Below are 21,196 nucleotides of genomic sequence, written 5' to 3'. Positions count from 1 at the left end.
CTACATTTTATTGATTTGAATTGTTGTTATTGATACAGAGTAGATAGGTATTTATAGGACTCTCCATATAAATATACCTAGGAACTATACTTATTGGAACTCCACATTATAAATGTTATTCTCTTCCCAACAAGTTGGGACTCCACACATTCTCTTCCCAACATACTTGGGACACTTCAAGTTATCTTTTCAACAGGTTTGGCTTAAGCTTCAAGACTATAGACAGAAATCTATTCGAGGCAAACACCACAAGTTCGAAGCTAAGTTTTTTGGACCATATCAGATCGTGGATAGAATGGGGAAGGTAGCTTATAAGCTGAATTTACCCTCATCGGCTACTATACATGATTTCTTTCATGTTTCCTTACTGAAGCCCGCTGCACCTCCTCTCGGGCCTATTTCGGATCTACCAACTATATCTCATATCAATGATGCTATACCGCAAGCTATTTTGGATAGAAAAATGGTGAAGCGACACAATCAAGCGGTTACAAAAAGGCTGATCCATTGGAAAGATAGATCCCCTGCCGATGCTTCTTGGGAATTCGCTGACGTAATTAAAGAGCGTTTTCCTTGGTTCCTTGAGGACAAGGAACCTTAAGTGGGGGGTATTGTTGCATGCATGATCATTCATGCGTAAAATGCATGCAACACAAGATGACGAGCTACAAAATGAAGCCGTGGGAAATTACCGTTGGGAGTTAGGAGTTAGTTGCTGTGTAACTAACTCAAGCCAGCTGGCAATCATCACGTGACATACACATGCTTACGCTGACGTGGAGTTGACGTGGATATATGAAGTTTAGCGCGGGAGAAATAAGTATAAATAAGAGTGAAGCTAGCTCATTTGTGTTGTTGAAAATTGTGTGTGTGTTGTTCATGTTAGCTGTAGATCGTGGATCTACAGCTCCTATTGGTTCCTATCCGATTTCCTTGCGTTGTAAGTGTGACATTCTTCGATCAATATAATTCCTATTCGTTATTCTTAGCTCGAGTTGGTGATATTGCGTGTGTATGAGAAGTTACGGTCAAAGATAGGGCGATCACGACGAAAGATCGTAACAGAAATTAAGAACTCAGCATTGAAACTATAAGAAAACAAAAGATTTATTAGAGCGCTTATTCTGACAAAATGGTTGTTGTGGATTATCTAGGAAATGATTGAGCGCTTATTTCTTGTGTTACTCATCGATTTATGCTGATTCGATTATTTTTCATACCATTGATCCATTCTCCATGCTTTCTCTTTTCATTAAGTTACAATATTGCTTCAAGATTTTTTCTGACACCTAGTTAATCAACCTCTTCTCATTAAACATGATTATGCTGCCAATAGAGGCATTGATATTCAATGCCAAGCCAACATAGATAAAATGTATGGTCATTGGTCAGCCATTCAACTAGATTACTACCCTGTTTCAGGATTCAGAGGGAGGAAGCCAAAATTACTGCATGGGAGAATCTGCATAAAGCAAAAGCCGAGGCTGCAATAAGAAGACTCGAGGTACACATTTTCCGTTTTTTCTTGCTCGTTTGCTATAACTGCTCATTTCCAGCTTCTTTACTTGTAGATATATTATATACTGTAATTGTGCTTGCCGCTTGTTTGATTTATAAATATATGCTGGGTTCTGGCAGGGACAGCCCTCCCGTTGGAATAAGGGAACTATGCTTTCTTTTGTAACCGATAATGTATTTCTTATGAATATAAAACTTTGATTATGAAAATGCTTTTCTATACTCCTATAATGCTTATCACAATATTATTTCAGTTCATGACAACTGAACAAATATAAACCAGATAGGTTTGGTGTTCCTACACTAGAAAAAGTTCTTGTATGATCCACTTCCAATATTTATTTGGGTGAACATATAAATTATGCAATTAAGTTTTCACAATATAGATCCATTATGATTATAGTGATGGTGTGTGTAATGTGTATATTCAAAGTTCACGCTCAGCGATATGAACAATAGATTATGACCGATGGAAAAGACTCGAATGAGCTGATTGGTTTTATAAATGGATTAGATGAAATTGGAAAAGAAGAGGTCATCGTCCATGGACAAAATAATTAAGAAACTGACATCCGTGCAAAAGAAGGCCCAGGAAATGAGAGGTTCATTGATGGTCAGCCAGACCACCAGCCAAATGGTGAGACACTCGGAGAGTGCATTATCCTTTCGAAGGACGCGACCAGTTAGTTCATTGAGTGGATGCTTCACCTGTCATGCCTTTTAATGCATTATCTTTGTGTTCGATGAAATTCATAATATCAGGTACTCCAAAATTTTTGATTCAGATTATACGAATTCTGTGATGTGTTACACGTCTTGAATTGTGCTTGAAATTATATTTGTTTCGATCATGATGCAGACGAGAGGATGCTCTGACGGAGTCGTTTTGGCTTTGGAAACATATTAATTTGTTGCTGGAAATGAGGATGCACAAGTTAATGTTGTAAGCTTGTACTGTATGATTGTATGTATATGTATCCTGAATTTACAATGTATACATTGTCAAGAGGAATATTTATTGATTAATAACACTAGTACATAATTTCATTATTTATCTCCATATATGCATGGGCTATTTGAGTTTAGCTTAAATGAACAAGCCCAGGTTTTTGTAATCAAGTGGCATTATCATAATCTAGTGGAAAATGATTGGTTAAACCTGGGGTAATCAAGGCTGTTACCCTAAACAATGTCATAAACCATCCTTCTCTATACTCCTCCCCCTTTATCCAAGGTAATATGAAACCCCTTACAAGCTCGTAAACCGTGTTCAAAACCTTGGGTACAACGTACAGCAGCGAGAAGTAGTTGTCGTCGGCCTCATCTTCAAGAACCTGCGATCGTCATAAATACAAAACTTATGTCAGATTGAAATGCCAAGAAAATATAGCTCATGATTTTATGTAGTATTAGTCTTCACCTTGCCCTTGTAGCAGCTATTGAAGTATAAACTGTTGAGAAAACCGGGTAATTTTCTCTCAAATAGTGAAATAAACTGATTCAGTAATTTCAGAGTTAACCCAATGGGGTCTACTCGATAAAACTACTTCTCCAAATAAATTCTTTGGAAAGACTGGCGGGGACACTGTCCCTCTTAAATACCAGATTCCTAACAAAATTTATCAGTCGGTGTATTTATCACAATATAAAAACACTCAAAAGAACCGCAAAAAACACTACTACCAAACCCGCAAATAATATTGAATACAATATCCCAACAGAAAATAAACCCAGAAATAAATGCGGAACAAAATAAATAATAAAGAAAGAACACACCCGAAACTTTGATAACGGAGTTCGGCCAAATTGCCTACGTCTCCGAGCACCCTCTGCAGAGCCCGCTTATATTTAGACGGAGAAGAGAATACAATATTTGGGGATGTGTTACAAAATGGGGGGTGAGCTCCTTTTATAGGAAGCCACACCCCCAAACTATCTACTCTCCACCGATGTGGGATGGCAAATATTTTGCCAAATTTCAACAAATCTCCACCTTGGCAAAATTTCAAGTCCCACCGAACAAGAATCTTCTCCATCTAAACAAACGACTCACGGTGCCTTCATATTGGCGCAGTCAAGCGCCAGCTCCAAATCGCAGAATATTAACCAAGTCCAAACAATGTTCAAACTTGGCTCTCGTCACCACCTTGGTCAACATATCTGCAGGATTCTCCAAAGTTGGAACCTTTCGGATGACAATTTCCTCTTCTTCGAGAATTTCCCGCACAAAATGATAGCGAACATCAATGTGTTTCGTCCTTGCATGAAAGACCTGATTCTTTGCTAAATGAATAGCACTCTGGCTGTCAGAATATACTTCAAGTTATTTCTGACCAACACCCAATTCTTTCATCAACCCATGAAGCCAAATTGCCTCCTTCACAGCTTCAGTAATGGCCATGTACTCTGCCTCTGTCGTAGACAAAGCTACCGTTGACTGCAAGGTAGACTTCCAACTAACTGGCGCACTTGCTAAAGTGAATAAATAGCCAGTAGTAGATCTTCGCTTATCCAAATCACCAGCATAGTCGGAATCACAATATCCAACTGCAAAATGACCAAGTGATTTATCCTGCTCAAACAACAAACCAATATCTACAGTATATTTGATATACCGTAGAATCCATTTCATAGCTTGCCAATGACCTTTTCCTGGATCATGCATGTATCTGCTCACAATACCAACGGCCTGTGAAATGTCTGGTCTTGTACACACCATTGCATACATCAAGCTTCCAACTGCGTTAGCATAGGGAACTTTCGCCATATATTTTCGTTCATCTTCCGTTTTTGGAGATAACTGAGAACTAAGTTTCAAATGAGGAGCAGGTGGGATACTTACAGATTTGGAATCATCATTTACACCAAAACGCTGTAGTACTTTGATCAAATACTGCTTCTGTGTCAGCCAAAGCTTGCCTCCCTCTTTATCTCTTGTAATCTCCATACCGAGAATCTTCTTGTCTTCCCCCAAATCCTTCATCTCGAACTCTTTACTCAACTGAGCCTTCAATCTGTCAATTTCAACTTGGCTCTTTGATGCTATCAGCATATCATCAACATATAAGAGTAGGTAGATGTATGAACCATCTTGAAGTATGCGCAAATACACAAAGTGGTCGTATTTGCTTCTTGTGTGCATCTGATCCTTCATAAATTTGTCAAACCGTTTGTACCACTGTCTTGAAGACTGCTTCAATCCATACAACGATTTGTACAATTTGCAAACCCAATTTTCTTTACCAACAACCTTGAATCCCTCCGGTTGGGTCATATAGATTTCCTCCTTCAGATCACTGTGTAAAAACGCGGTCTTCACATCAAGTTGAGCTAGCTCCAAATTCAACTGCGCTACCAAAGCCAACAAAATTCTAATTGAGGAATGTTTAACAACATGAGAAAATACCTCATTGTAATCAATTCCCTCCTTCTGGGCGTAGCCTTTAGCTACCAATCTTGCTTTGTAGCGAACATCATCTTTGTCAGGAAATCCTTCTTTCTTTGCAAAAACCCATTTACATCCAATTGCCTTCTTGCCTTTCGGCAATGGCATCAGCTTCCACGTCTTGTTCTTCTAAAGAGATTGCATCTCTTCTTCCAAAGCACCTTTCCAACCATCGCTTTCTGAACTTTCAATAGCTTTCGAAAAGATACATGGAACATCATCAACAACTGGAAGCGCATATGCTACCATATCCGCAAATCGAGCAGGTTTCTTATTTTCCCGCCTTGTTCGCCTGACTGCAATTGGCTCTGATTGCTGCGAAGGTTCTTGGGGTGGAACCTCTTCATCATCTGACTCTTCTTCTTCCTTAGGAGAGTCATTTGTGGTGTTCGTAGTTGGGATCACAACTGCTTCTTCGAACTCCACCTGCTTCGGTGTATACTCCACCTGCTGCGAAGTATCACTACTATTTGGATTTACCTTATTCAACATGGAAGATTCATCAAAGGTAACATCCATACTTACAATCGTCTTCTTAGACTCCAAACACCATAACCGATATCCTTTAACACCAGCACTGAAACCCATAAACAAAGTCTTCTTTGCACGTGGATCCAATTTTGGCTCAGTCACATGATAATATGCAATAGAACCAAAAATACGCAAAGAATCATAATCAGTTGCAGGTTTACCGGACCATACATCTAAAGGAGTCTTGCCATCAATGGCAGAACATGGCAAACGATTGACAATGTGTTGAGCGTATGTGATGGCCTCAGCCCAAAATTTTCTGTCTAGCCCAGCATTAGACAGCATACAACGAACTTTCTCCACTAGTGTTCGATTCATACGCTCTGACACTCCATTCTGCTGTGGTGTATTTCTCACTGTGAAGTGCCGAACTATGCCACACTCCTGACATATATCTTGGAAAGGATCACTCTTGTATTCTCCACCGTTGTCAGATCGGAAAACCTTGATCTTCCTCCCCATCTGATTTTCAACTTAAGCTTTCCATTTCAGAAAAATCTCAAGGACTTCATTTTTGCTCTTCATAGTGTACACCCAAACTCTCCTGGAAAAATCATCAACAAAAGTGACAAAATAGTGTCTACCTCCAAGTGACGGAGTCTTGGCAGGTCCCCACACATCTGAGTGCACGTAATCCAGAATTCCCTTCGTATTATGGATTGCAGTGCCAAATTTCACTCTTCGTTGTTTTCCCAGAACACAATGCTCGCAAAACTCTAATTTGCAAGACTTCGTACCTTTCAATAATCCTTGCTTGGCGAGAATTTGCAATGATCTCTCACCAGCATGTCCCAATCACAAATGCCAAAGCTTCGTCGCCTCTGCATCCTTCTTATTACTCGAAGTTCCCAACAACTGTACTACCTTGGTAGTAATACAAATTGTTCTTCCTCACACCTTTCAGCATCACCAATGCTCCTGAAGTTGCTTTAAGAATTCCATCTCGCATCATCACAACTAGGCCTTTAGATTCTAGGGCCCCCAATGAGATGAGATTCTTCTTCAACTGGGGCACGTACCACACATCCTTCAAATTTCTGGTGGATCCATCCTGATTCCGTAGCTTGATTGAGCCTATCCCGGCTGTCTTACATGGACTGTCATTCCCCATGTAAACAAGTCCGCCATTGAGTTCTTCAAAATCAAAGAACCACTCCCTGATGGGACACATATGATAGGTGCAACCTGAATCCAATATCCACTCGTCTGGATGCGATGTTGAAGGTGTACCGTCAAAGAACAATCTGACTCCGCATCATTTTTGCATTCAACAACATTTGGATCTTGCGAAGCCTTTTCTTTCTTCTTCAACTTTGGGCAGTCTTTCTTCCAATGTCCTTTCTCATAACAGAAAGCACACTCATCTTTGGCAACTCGCCTTTTCGATTTGGACCTTCCTCTTCTCTCCTTTGATCGGCCTTGTTGACGACCTCTTACCACTAATGCTTCATCTGTAACTGCTTTGCCTTTCATTTTATCCGCCTTTCGCAATTCATGACTATACAAAGCAGAACATACAGTATCTAAAGACACATTCTCTTTACCGTGGAGTAATGTGGTCTCCAGATGTTGAAATTCATCAGGTAGAGACGACAACAACATCAATGCCAGATCCTCATCCTCAAATTTCACATCTAAATTTAGTAGGTCTGCTACTAATTGGTTAAACAAAGTAATGTGTTCATTCATAGTGGTACCTGGTCGGTATTCAAATCGGAACAACCTTTTCTTCATAAGGAGCTTATTCTGACCACTCTTCTTCAGAAATTTGTCCTCCAATGTCTTCCACAATCTATGTGCAGAAGTCTCATTCTTGACGGCATACTTCTGCTCCCTGGACAGACACGACCGAATTGTTCCACAAGCTAACCGATTTATGGTACTCCAATCTTTATCATCTATATCTTCTGGTTTCTTTTCTTCAATGGCAATGTCAAGACCCTGCTGGAAAAGAGAGTCTAGAACCTCCCTCTGCCACATACCAAAATGGCCAGTACCGTCAAATATCTCCACCGTCAATTTCATATTTGACAGTGGAAACCTCGACCACGATGACGAAGAACTAGCCTTGTTTTCTTGATCATTATCCGCCATTATAGACTCAAAATAAAGTATTCAATATTACAAACAAACAGAACCAAGGACGAACCTTTGGCTCTGATACCACTTGTTGAGAAAACCGGGTATTTTCTCTCAAATAGTGAAATGAACCGATTCAGTAATTTCAGAGTTAACCCAATGTGGTCTACTCGATAAAACTACTTCTCCAAATAAATTCTTTGGAAAGACTGGCGGGGACACTGTCCCTCTTAAATACCAGATTCCTAACAGAATTTATCAGTAGGTGTATTTATCACAATATAAAAACACCCAAAATAACCGTACAAAACACTACTACCAAACCCGCAAATAATATTGAATACAATATCCCAACAGAAAATAAACCCAGAAATAAATGCGGAACAAAATAATTAATAAAAAAAGAACACACCCGAAACTTTGATAACGGAGTTCGGCCAAATTGCCTGCGTCTCCGAGCACCCTCTGCAGAGCCCGCTTATATTTAGACGGAGAAAAGAATACAATATTTGGGGATGTGTTACAAAATGGGGGGTGAGCTCCTTTTATAGGAAGCCACACCCCCAAACTATCTACTCCCCACCGATGTGGGATGGCAAATATTTTGCCAAATTTCAACATAAACAACTCCCAAAATGCTTGAACAAGAATGCTTTCTCATCATAAGGCAATCTAGGCACCACATCATTGCAATACACATACCTAAAATACTTATATCATTCAACTTCAATTTTTGCTTAATGTACTCCCCAAATAGCTCATTCCCCACCTTTGGCTGCCCAAATGTGTACACTCCTTCCAACCTCCTCAGCAAATATTCCTCCTCGTGCATGGCCAGAATTCCGACAAACAAAATGGCTAACGCCCCTCCGAGGCTGTGGCCGGTTAATATGAATTTGACGTCCCCGTTTTCGTGGATTAGGATTTTGAGCCTCTAGTAGGCGAATGATTTAGGGGGCGATAGGGCGTGTTTGGGCCAGCCGGTGGATTTCTGGAGGCCGAGGGCTTTCATGAAGCGGACATGGATTTTGCCGGCGCCGGGGATGTCGTACCAGGAGACGTCTACGTCGGTTCGCCATACATCGGCATCGAATGGCTCTGTGCCTCTGAATGCTATTACAATTCGGTTTTTGTCTCGGAGCATGGTTGCATATGTGGACTTCGCTTCTTGAAAATCTGCAAATATCATAAGTTTATAGGAAAACCTACACATAGTGGGTGTTCGGTTGACAAGATTAAATCTCATGATTAAATATGTATCATGTTTGGTTCATAAGATTGAACCATTCAACTTAATCCTAGATGGATAGTCTCATGATAATTAGTCATAGCATCCCATCCAACTAAAATAATCCCACAACTTAATCCTAGATGGATAGTCTCATGATATTAGTCATGGCAACCGAACGCCACCATAATCTACAATTTTAATGGTAGAGCTGATTAAAACATACACATAATCTAATACTCCATTTGAATGCAGATCTATGATAAGGGTACTTTTGGCAACATAAATTATACACTGTCCCAATTTTCAGTTCAGGCAAAATCTGTTTGGTTGTATATACCGATTCATTTCATATTGAATAAAATAGAGGTTAGTTTTGCAAAATACGCAAAAAAGAATTTCAAACAATATAAACAAATTCATTTTAGAAAATATGGAATGTCACATGTGCATTTGATAGACGTTAGATCTTCAAATTTAGCGTTCCAGAATTAGTCATAGTTAGCATATAAAATGTGGTTCGGATTTGAAAACATCTAAATCCATATTGTGTACGTAATTAAATCCGAAATGTTCTTTTCATTACATTTTACTTAAAATTGTTTTACATGAATCCAACCAAAAATTGTTAGTGAAGCAAGCACATATATCATCTAGAATTGGATCGATATACATATAATTATTTTAAGTGCGACTATATTAATTTGCGAAACGTACAAGCAACTATTTATCCAATTAGTAGGCAAAGCAAACACCAGACTATATTTTATTATAGTATTTGTTTATCATAGTAGTTGAAATGTTTTATTGGAAAAGGCATAAAACACCATGGTTTATTCTAATGGGCAAGGAAAATACCAAGTTAGTTGTTTCAAAATTCAAAGTATCAATAAAACCGACCAAATTAATTAAGAGTAATTGAATTATTATTAGAGGATGTCGCATTATACCATTAGAGGGTGTTTGGTTTGCAATATTGTATCCGAGATTAAATTTGTAGTGTGTTTGGTTCATGAGATTCAATCCACAACTCAATCCTAAATGAACAATCATGAGATAATTAGTCATAACTAACCCCTATAACTAAAATAATCTCACAACTCAATCCTAGATTATATTTTGGTATTATTTTATCTTACAAACCGAACACCACCTTAATAGATAAAGTGTTTCTTTCATCTACAAGTCGGTAGATCATGCATATGGAGTCTAATTACTAATACACTTAACTAGCATGCATTTGTATAATTTACTGCACGTACAAAACATCAAGGATTTAATGCCCAATTTTTAGTGGGTAATCAACTTCACCTTTAGCATTAAACACTACTAATAGTTTACTTTATTTAACTTGGCAACTAATTTTCTTAGCATTCCAAAACTTGAAGAACCCAATAAATTCCATCTGCACCAAATCAAATAAAAAACAAGGAGACAGATAATTAATAAGGGATTAATTTAATTAAACTATAGTTTCCCAGAAGATATGAAATCGTGACCAATTTTTACCTGCCAATGATGCGTGACAATATTTCGAGCAAATGACTCATTTTCATACGACAATTCAGAAGCCATTATTGAGATGGATGGTGCAGCTTTGTTTCCATAATAATGTCTCCTCAAATCCCATCTCCTGTCAATATTTCCAACCATCGACGTAAACTTCGCCAATGCTCTATCCGGTTTCACCAATCTCCCTACATATTTCATTAATTACGTAAATAAATAAAAAATAGTTAGGTGAAATTAAAATTGGAAACCTGTGAAAATGTTGAAGAGCAAGTGGCGATTGAAGGCGGGATAGTTGAGGCATAGCTCGAGCCCAATGCTCTAGAAGGGCTTTCTGGAGCAGCACAGAGATGAAAACAATCCATCTGTATCGAGATCCGGTGACTTCCCCTCCAATCTCAGTGTTGCAGAAATCTCTCTTCTCTAAATCTTTTGAATGTATAATTCTTAGGCAATCAAACCAGCTTGCAACTTCTGCTTTCAGAAACAGATAGTTTTTGGAGAAGTAATTGTCTTCATCATCATCATCTTCATGAGCCAAAGCCATTGTTGTAGCTTGGAAGCAAACACTGAGTTGTTGGTAATGGTAGCTTGGACTTTTTATACCTGAGTTACATTAAAAAATAGTGAGAGTCACAATCATAAGAAAATCGTGGGTGTCAATCTGATCATTTTTGGATAGATATTTGTAAGTCATAACATGCCAACTCAGGTTACTTGTTTGCTTTAATTCTTCTGATTAATTTAATTAAGTGGCATATGTGAGGTAATTAAACTCTTTTGCGTTCAGATTAACTCGAAGCTTCCCCGATTTAGATTACTTAAAGCCATGATAAAGCTCTTACATGAAAGGTTTAGACAGTAGAATAAATTCTTGTACTATTATATATTTATGTTTGTTGTTTAGTTGAAGACACTGCAAAAAAAAATGACACTTTTAATGCTATTAAGGATGCTAAATGATGGCAGTTTAGATATGAAGATCCCAACTGTATAACGACCCAAATTTTTGGCCCTAGAATTCTTAGATTCTAAATAAGATATTTTGTTTTAATTTAATTAACACAAACTGTAGTTCATCCAAGTTCACTATCGAATATTACTCTGAAATTAATCATTTATGAAAATTTATTAAATTAAGTAATAAATAAAATTATGTTTGTCTTTTATGAAAAAAGGGTGCTATAGTTTGGAAATATTTATGTATGTGTATATACTATTGGACTCTCATGGTTTTATACTAGTTGGCCCATTTATATTTACATGTTGATTTTGGGGCTAATATTGTTAGAAACAGAAAAGAGAGGTCCATCTTGCCTAATCCTTACCAGCTATTCTTCAATTCAGCCCAACAAAGTCGTATTTTTTCGAGTAAAGAAAAAGATTTTTTTATGAGATTTTGTTAGGAATGTGATTAGTTTTTCGATCGTGTGATACTAATAGAAAAACGATTTACCGCCTAAATTTGCTAAAATGTCTTTAATTGTGCGTGCATAGTATACAATTTTACTTTGTTACCAATGTAATGGGATTTTCATACTACTCCCTCCCTCCGTCCCCAAAGAATATGCACTTTGGATTCGATCAGGGTTTTAATGCAAAATTAGTAAAGTAAGAGAGATAGAGAGAAAAAAAAAAGTATTATTAGTGGAGAATGAGTCTCACTTCATTAGAGAGAAAAGAGTTCCAAAGTTAGAAAATGCATATTCTTGTGGGACGGACTAAAAAATAAATAATGCATATTCTTGTAAGATGGAGGGAGTATAAGTTAATGACACAGTTTTTCAGTAATTTCATCGATTCAAGTTTTGATCTTTCACCCATATATATTGTACGTATATACGCCATAAAACGATGTTGACCCAATTCAAAGAACTCATTTATCGTAGTTAATGTGTATGTGTGAAATATGAGGGTGCGGATATTGCAAATAATTGAATAACAAAATTATCCTTAGGGGAAACCGGAAAGTGGTGTATAAATGAAATGTGTTATTGGTGGAAGGATTCAATGCACTTTGGAGGTAAAGGCCCCTGTCTTATTTACATATGACATGCATATCTCCAACCAAATTAAATTAAAATAAAGTAAAATAAAGGAGGCTCCAATATATCATTATACTATATGTAGGGATGTCAATCGGGCTGGCCCACCGGGTTTCGGGCCAACCCTACTCGGGTTGCGGGTCAATCGGGTGCGGGTTAATCGGGTTGAGATTTTTTCGGGCTATAAAAGTTCAACCCTAACCCTAAACGCTCGGGTTTCGGGCTGGCCCAGCGGGTTAATCGGGTTGCTACCGATAAAATTAACATGCGATTAATCCAATAAATAATGACGAAAATTAGTTATATTTATAAAATATAAATATTTAGTTATGATAAATTTGAGATTTATACTTAAACTCAAACACAAACATGATCAAATACTAATATTTGATATTTGTGTAAAATAAAACATAAATTTAAATATTTTAAAGCATGTGTTAAAACATGTTTATAAATTTAAATATTTATTAATGAATTAGAAGTTTCTAATTTATTTATTTATTATTATATTAATAAAAATTTAATATATAGTTTATATGTTTAATATAAAATTGAATGTTATTTTTTTAGTTATCTATATTATAAAAATAATCAATGAAATCGTCCAATTCGGAGTCAAACAAATAGAACAATAGAAATTTTATCGGGTTTTCGGGCCAGCCCATCGGGTTTTCGGGTCTGACCCTAACGGGTTGCGGGTTAATCGGGTGCGGGCTAATCGGGTTGTAATTTTATCGGGCTAGAAATTTTCAACCCTAACCCTATAAATTTGGCGGGTTATTCGGGTCAGCCAACGGGTTGCGGGCTGCATTGACATCCCTAACTATATGTATAATTAAAATGTAGTAATAATCAAGATGGGGCCACACTAGAAACTATCACATGGGTATTGTTTGACCACTTCTGATTTCTCTACAATATGCATTGTTTTTCTATTTGGATATTTAATTGAGATTTGGGTGAGGAGAATAAATAGCTTTAAGTGAAGCATGACTCTTGAGACACAAACATAACCATCTCCCCGTCCAGAATTAGGAAGCAACCTACCCACAAATATTCAATATCACATTTCATTCTTGCCCATCTCAATAAATATCATGATGTAAAACAAATCCTAGTAACTAACTATTTTAATTAGTTGATCATCTCGATAATTAAAGATAAACATCATTCTATTGCTTCTCACTTTCGACAGCAAAGAAAAATATTTATGATATAGGATGTAATCAAATACAAACTCTAAATATTGTACAAACTCCAAATTATAATCTGGATCATTAGAAAATCTCAACAGATGATAAAATAACATCAACAAAAAATGTCAACACAATGTCAACGTTGATGTTGTGCTGATATTTTCTGTTGATGTTATTTTGTCATCTGTTTACATATTCTAACAGTCCAAATCATAGTTTGGATTGTACAATATTTAGAGTTTGTACTATCATGTTTTCCTATCTACTATGTGAGTTGTAAACTTGTAAACAATTGCTAACTCTTCCTAAAATGTTAACTACAATCATTTAGAGATCATGAGATTTTTAGAGTTATAATTGTCTTTAAGTTGCTATATGCATGTAATTTTGTTTTCATTATTTAGTAATAAAACGATAATAACAAATTTAGAGCATAGAATCGTAATATCACTAGTATTGTAGCAGTAAATCTGCTAGTAGTATTTTAATAATGTATTTGCCAATAGTTATGTTTTACTTGTTCATCGATAACTCATTCAGTAATCTCAACTTTTTTGTAATTTTTAGATTTCGAGTCATCTTTACAAATCCATCAAAATTCACTGTTATATTTTTAAAGTTGGGTATTTTTGTACTGCTTCTAATAGGGGATCAATTGCTAATTCATCATTTAATTGTTAACTACAACTAATTTAAAACCATGAGATTTTAGAAAGCTTATGATCTATAATTTGCCACGTGTAATTTTCATTTTTATTAATTAAATCGAAAAAGATAAAAAAAACTATCAAATTAGGGTTTTGGATGAAAATGTCAATATATTGTTTTGAAAATATGAACACAATGCTTTGAGAATGTTAACACATTGCTTATATTGACATTCTACATGTATAATATTGACATATTTTATATATCATGTTCACATTTGTTGCGGTACGAAAAATTGAAAATTTTTGAATTATTTTTCAAATTTTGACATCGGAACATATGCAAGTGAGATCTCGTTAGAATCCTTATGAAATTATCTTTAATTTGATATATGTTGTGTGAAAAAAATAATTTAAATCGAGAAAGTTATATGTGTTTTAAAGTTATGTGATATTTATGTGTTTTAAAGTTATGAGATATTTTTCAAAAGTTAGTTACAACTAATTTGTTGTAAATTGACCTTAATACCCTTATTAACGTTTTTATTGATCGTACTGACATTCCGGAGCTAATGATCTAGGCCTTAATTTAAATATCTAATGATTATTATTTAGTTATAGATAACAATTAAATATTGAGTTAGCAATATAACACTTCCCGCTTCTATCAATAGTCATCTTTACAAATCCATCAAAATTCACATTGTTATATTTTTAAAGTTGAGGTATTTTTGTACTGCTTCTATCAATTATCAATAGTCATCTTTACAAATCCATCAAAATTCACATTGTTATATTTTTAAAGTTGAGGCACTTTTGTACTGCTTCTATCTATTGATCATAAGTTTTTCTCTCAATTTTTTCACTAATAAATATTTAAACTATTGTTTCTTCTAGTTTACTAATTTTATATTAAAATTTGTGTAGTTCACTATTTTTTTCGTGAAGCAAGGTAGGATTTTTAATGTTCCTATCATTGAAAGTTCCAGCTAAATCATAAAACTTCTAAGAAGATGATAAAACACAGTGTAGGTGGCAAAACATTTAACAAACACTATTGGTTGTTTTACTTTTAAAACTGAAACATGGGCAATATAACACAAAAAAGGGAGTACTTAATACTAGTTAATAAAATAAAATTACAAATTGTAAATCTCGTAGCGGAAAGGGAGAAGGGTAGGGGATCGGAAGAGATGAGGTGAAAGACTGAAGAAGAAGTGGTGATGAGGGTAGGGTGTATTTAGGGATGTCAATCGGGCCGGCCCGTCGGGTTTCGGGCCAACCCTACTCGGGTTGCGGGTCAATCGGGTGAGGGCTAATCGGGTTGTGATTTCTTTCGGGTTATAAAAGCTCAGCCCTGACCCTAAAAGCTCGGGTTTCGGGCTAGCCCAGCGGGTTGCTACCGATAATATTAACATGCGATCAATCCAATAAATAATGATTAAAATTATTAATATTCATACAATGTAAAACATTTAATTATGATATATTTGAGATATATGCTTAAACTCAATCATAAACATGATCAAATACTAATATTTGAGATATTTCGTAGAATTTTAATGCATGTTTTAGAAATTTAAATATTTTTTTTGTGAATTTGAAGTTTTTAATTTATTTATCAATTATTATATTAATAAAAATTCAATATATAATTTGTATATTTAATATAAAATTGAAAGTTATTTTTTTAGTTAATATTAATAAATGAAATGTCGAATTAGGAGTAAAAAAAATAGAATAATAGAAATTTTATCGGGTTTTCGGGCCAGCTCATCGGGTTTTCGGGTCTGGCCCTAATGGGTTGCGGGTTAATCAGGTGCGGGCTAATCGGGTTTTGATTTTATCGGGCTAGAAATTTCCAACCCTAACCCTATAAATTTGGCGGGCTATTCGGGCCAGCACACGGGTTACGGGCTACATTGACATCCCTAGGTGTATTTATAGGAATTTTGAATTTATTCAAAAATTAAAATTGAAAAACCACCCCCCGCCCTTTCCAGCACGCACGGCGTCGCCACTCGCAACAGGTGTCGCGAGCAGCCGTGCCGAGGTGGACTGACACGTAGAAGAAGGTTCACGTCTACGTGGTGATCATACCACCGCACTCTGTCAGAAGATCACGTGGAATGCTCATGATTTACACTTTCATACACTTAGATTTTGGCATTAATATTCGCACGACCTCCTCCTGTCACTATGGGGCATGGGCCACACTAATTAACACAATTATTACTAAGACCATCCACAATAGGAATAGCCCAGCCATAGCCTAGCCACTGCCATATCATCAGCACTCAAAATCCTCCTGCCACATCATCAAAACAAGCAAATAGTCCAGCAATAGCCTAGCCACATAATAACCACACATCACTATTAACAAATATATACAAAATGAAATAATTAACAATCACACAATATACGAAATTTAATTTACGAGACATATACGGGAAAAGTTTAATAATAATATTAAAATTTAAAAAAGTACAATAATTTAAAAAAATACATTAATTTTAAAAAAAATACAATAATAAAAAGGAGTGTCAATTCACTCATCGTCTCCGTCGTCGCCGCCTCAGTCGCCGCCGCCACCACCGCCGCCGCCGGTCTCCCTCCGTGCCGCCTCCAACTCGTCCTGCAGGCTCATGAGCAAGGTTTGAAGCACGCTCTTCTCCACGGGATCCGTCGCCACCCGCCATTCGGCCATCGTCTTGATCAACTGAGCGCGCGTTTGGGTGCGAGCGAAGAATTTGAGATCCTCGGTGGATTGGCCAAGGGGGAATGCCGACTGGACCTCCTGGGAAGCCCCGGCGTTCCCCCTCGCCTCCCGCTGAGCGCGCTTGCACCCCATCGGGAGAGGTCGGCCACCGACCGAACGCGACGTGGGGAACTCCTGCGTCGTCTCGGGGAGGTCGTGGGAACCACCGCTGCTGCCGCTGAAATCGCCGGTGTAGTTCAGTCGTTGCTTCTTCGGCCAGCCAAAGTCGACACCTACTCGGAACTTCTCGGACTCGTTCAGCACAAGATAGCAGTTCCAGTAGGTGAAGTCCTTGTATACCCCTTTTCAGTGGGAAGACTTTCTCAGCTATTCTCCTGCAGTTCTCCTCTGTTTGGCCACTGCTCATCATGCGGAGTGCGTTGGTGTACAAACCTGAAAATCGGGAGACCGCACCCCTGATTCGGTTCCAGGCCTTCCGGCAATCCTCCCCGTTGTGTGGCCTCCCCTCCGGGCAAAATCTCTGGTAGGCTGCTGCTATCTTGCCCCACATGTTGACTATCCTCTGCTCGTTCGAAACGAGAGGATCGTCGCAAACACTCACCCACGCCTTGCAGAGCGCGAAGTTCTCCTCGTTCGTCCACCTCCTTCGTACCTCCTCCTCACCCGGCTGCGACGACTCGCCGACCTTCTTCTTGCCCTTCTTCGCGGGGGCGCCACGCCCCAGCTCTGCCCCCCTTTCAACGAGAGTTTCCGGAGCTCCGGGAGTATCAAACACTAAGTCATCTAAGGAGAAACTATCAAACCCCAAGGGCGTTTGGGTCGATGTGTGCGATGAACCAGTCGAAAAATCTAAACTGGGGCGATAGACATCCCCCGCCGTCGCCGGGGACCCCCCAGAAGTCCAATGTGTAGCCGGTACGACCCCGGAGTCCCCTGTGTCGGCGGTACCCCCCCCGGGCATCATCTGCATCCCGGGTGCCCATCCCGTTGGTGCCCACCCCGGTATCGCCGGAAACCCCCCCGGCGGACTCCCCCCCGTTGGCATCCCGGAAAACATCTGCTGCCACGGGTACATGATGTAGTACCCGGGCATCTGACCCCATCCACTTCCCACGGGGATCGACGGAGTTTGTGACCCGCTACTCCCGGAACTAGGCTCGTTGTTGAGATCCATTTCCCTTGTTGATCTTGTACAGAAATTAAGATAGAGAGAGTACTCGTTAAAACAAGTGGTGCGAATGAAAATGACGAGCAAAGCGCGTATATATAGTGTTTCGGAAAAAAAAATTTAATTTCGCGCTAGGCGGTGCGCTGGGCGATCCGGGCGCTGCAATAGCGCCGAGCGGACCGCCCAGCGCTGCGCGGTTTCTCTCTCCGTTCGCCCGCTGGGCGACTGCAATAGACCGCCCAGCGCCGGCGCTCGGCTGGGCGGCATTGTGGATGGTCTAAGCTTTTCCATCAATTCTTCCTTTTTTTATTTATTTATTCATATAAATATGTTAATTACTATATTAGTATAAGTTATGTTATTGTTCCTTTTCATTTTTCACATTCTATTTTTTTCAACGATTCTTCATATCGTTGCTTCGTTCGAATCCTTTAATTAGGATATCATATTTTGATGGACATGGACATGGACATAAATAATCATTTATAGTTATATCTTTTACTCGCATTACTCTACTTTAAAAGGTAATGTGACATTCACATTGTCTTTCACTGGTTGCTGAGTAAATCTTGATTTTTGTGTCCCATATTGTTTATTAAAGTGACAAGGGCTTGGTATTCATAACTTTCATCAATCATAATCTCTATTGATGAACTATTTTTCTTAATTGATCGGTCAACTCTGTTAGATGTAGTAAGTTTACCTTCAACCAATGCAGGATGTTGCGCAGTCCTTCCATGATCATTATTTCTTTATATTAACACTGGTGGCATTATTTAGTTAATTATAAATTTGCGATATCATTTTTATGTGTCTATGTGAACAAGTAACCTTATTTTCAATGCTCACTTGGCAAAGTTACTTCTTTAATTGGATAATAGAATTTGCGATTCATATAAGATTGGGAACTTATGCAATACAAATTCAAACTTTTTACAGATATATATTGGTGATTTTTTTAACCCGAGACGTTTGCTTTCATAAATATTCATTCCTTCATTAGGTCATTTCACACAAAGCACACCAAGTTGGTCAATCATACGCGGAGAGACGATTATATTGGTGTTATTTAACATATAAATTTAGGTCACCCTAATGAGATAGTGATATAAATTTGTACACAAAACAATTACATAAAATTAAGGAGGAAAATCATGCAAAGGTGATTCACATTACATCCCCAAACTTAAGTGTTGCTCACTCTCAAACAAGCAAACATATTTGTTTTCCAATATTAGTAACGAGACTCAAGAACAATATCACAATTATTCATGCCACAACAACTCTCGTACAAATCAAGAGATTACCAATGCTAACTTCACATTGCCCTATGAACAAGACTTAGAACGAAGATTGTAAATCGAGTAATTAACTTCCTAATTAAGACTAGTCATCCCAACATATCAATTCAATGCTAAAGCTAAGCACCTAAGTAATAAAGTTCCAAATTGAAATGGGTATGAATTGTGATGAAACTGATCAGAGTTTGCTCAAATTATACATAGCAGGACCTACAAGTTAGCAGTTTAAGGAGCATATATGTGTGTGTGTGAGAGTATAATTTCCTACCTAGTTGACCTTTTTTTGCACTACTGGTCCCTCTCCTCATCTCTTTTAATGCCACTCCATGATTGCTTCTCTCTCTCTGTCTAGCTAGCTTGATTTTTCGTTACGTGATAAACAATACTGGTTGGAGATAGTTTGCACATGGGCTGTAAAACCCCAGCCTAATAATCAGTGTCGATACGATTCCTTTCTACTTAAAGATAACTACACTGAAAATCAGATTCCACTTAACTACCATTTCATTTCTTCCAATCACCTCTTCTAGCTACATAATTTCCCCATACTTTGCTATATTTAAGGAGACACCAATAAAATACTACAATTCCGATTAATAGAATAGTCGATGCCAAAGATTGCACTAGTATTATTTCACATAATTTGGCAATGATACCGAAAGAGGCCTCTTTCTTTACAACAATTAAGCAAATTAATTAGAAATTAAAATCAATTTCAGAGATGCTGAACATTCGCTTGATGATATCCCTTTCCCGGCACGGCGAAATAGCTCCCGCTCGTCATGGGCACCGGGAATCCCATCCCGGGAGGCGGGGCCGGGCGGTTGGCGGCCACCCGCTCGAGCGACTGCACCTGATTCTTCAAGAATTTGACGTAGTGGATGGCCTCATCCAGCATCGACGCCGTGTCCATCTTGGTCCCGCCGGGCACCAGTCTCTGAAGAATCCTGATCCGCTCGCTGATCCTCTCCCGGCGGTGGCGCGCCGCCACGCTCTGCGGGTCCGTCGATATCCTCACGTTCCGCCGCTTCGGCGGCCTCACCGACTCCGGGTCGATGTGGATCGGCTGCATTGCCGCTATCCGGAATATCATCTCCCTCATCTGGGCCGCCTCCCCCGCAAACGATATCGTGCTTTGCAGTGCCGGCGACGAGGAAGAAGAATTTAGATTTTGGAAGCTGTTGGCCTGATTTTGGAATTCGATTATGGGAAGCTCGCTGACGTCGGCGTAGGCTCCCGATAAGTCCGGGAGCTTCTCCATCTGCATCAGCATCAAATCCATTTCATCTTCGCCGCCGCCGTTCTTCATCAAGTCGATGTCCATCAATCTCACTCAATATATATATTAATATGGAAGAATGAATGAAGGGATGGGTAAGGAGAAGAGAAGAGGGAGTGGAGTGAGAGTTTTATCAGAAGATTTGCAGAAGAATTAGGTCGAATAAAATAGTGATCGATATCGGGAACAGGCTAATTCACCCACTGGAAAAGGCATATATATATATAACCAAGTGGTTCACTATTGGAAAATGAATTAAATACTCAAATTATTCCGATATAGAAATGCTTTCATTATACATCATCCCCCTTTTATTTTAAATAATGTGAATTATCATAAAGTTGGTGGTCTTTTCTTTTTTCCCCTCCTTTGTGCGAAATCAACTTGTTTATTTTTTATGTTTTTGGGAAATAATTGAAACAATCTTCGCCCCCTATGTGTCAGATATTCGAGTCTAGTAGTATTATTTTATTGACGCGTTGAAAGCACCATCTAAATTAGCTTTGAAATAATTTATGTGGGCCGCAACGG

The 21,196-nt window shown here is 38.2% G+C and overlaps 2 protein-coding genes across 2 annotated transcripts; both read right to left on the bottom strand.

The window, feature by feature from the left end:
• Positions 1-9,847: 9,847 nt before the first annotated feature.
• LOC121758343 lies at positions 9,848-10,857 on the bottom strand. Its single transcript, XM_042153751.1, has 3 exons — positions 10,562-10,857; positions 10,311-10,434; positions 9,848-10,206 (listed from the first exon to the last, which is right to left on the bottom strand). Exons 1-3 carry the CDS (start codon positions 10,855-10,857, stop codon positions 10,144-10,146), a joined length of 483 nt encoding a protein of 160 aa, XP_042009685.1. The 3' UTR covers positions 9,848-10,143.
• Positions 10,858-19,954: 9,097 nt separating this feature from the next.
• Positions 19,955-20,838, bottom strand: LOC121758333 (transcription factor HEC2-like). The gene has a single exon (XM_042153745.1). The coding sequence runs from the start codon at positions 20,708-20,710 to the stop codon at positions 20,102-20,104; it is 609 nt and encodes a 202-aa protein (XP_042009679.1). The 5' UTR covers positions 20,711-20,838; the 3' UTR covers positions 19,955-20,101.
• Positions 20,839-21,196: the final 358 nt, after the last annotated feature.

Source organism: Salvia splendens, chromosome 12 (assembly GCF_004379255.2).
Source record: "Salvia splendens isolate huo1 chromosome 12, SspV2, whole genome shotgun sequence".
NCBI classification, from domain to species: Eukaryota; Viridiplantae; Streptophyta; class Magnoliopsida; order Lamiales; family Lamiaceae; genus Salvia; species Salvia splendens.
The sequence above is the reverse complement of the archived record's forward strand: the minus strand, read 5'-3'. Positions and strand labels throughout refer to the sequence as shown.

Excerpts from the sequence above, each read along its gene's own strand:
- LOC121758343 (XM_042153751.1), bottom strand. The coding sequence starts at position 10,857 with ATGGCTTTGGCTCATGAAGATGATGATGATGAAGACAATTACTTCTCC. Across the intron at positions 10,435-10,561 it reads GCTCTTCAACATTTTCACAG|GAGATGGGATTTGAGGAGAC; the intron begins GTTTCCAATTTT and ends AAATATTGACAG. Across the intron at positions 10,207-10,310 it reads TTGTCACGCATCATTGGCAG|ATGGAATTTATTGGGTTCTT; the intron begins GTAAAAATTGGT and ends GATTTGGTGCAG.
- LOC121758333 (XM_042153745.1), bottom strand. The coding sequence starts at position 20,710 with ATGGACATCGACTTGATGAAGAACGGCGGCGGCGAAGATGAAATGGAT.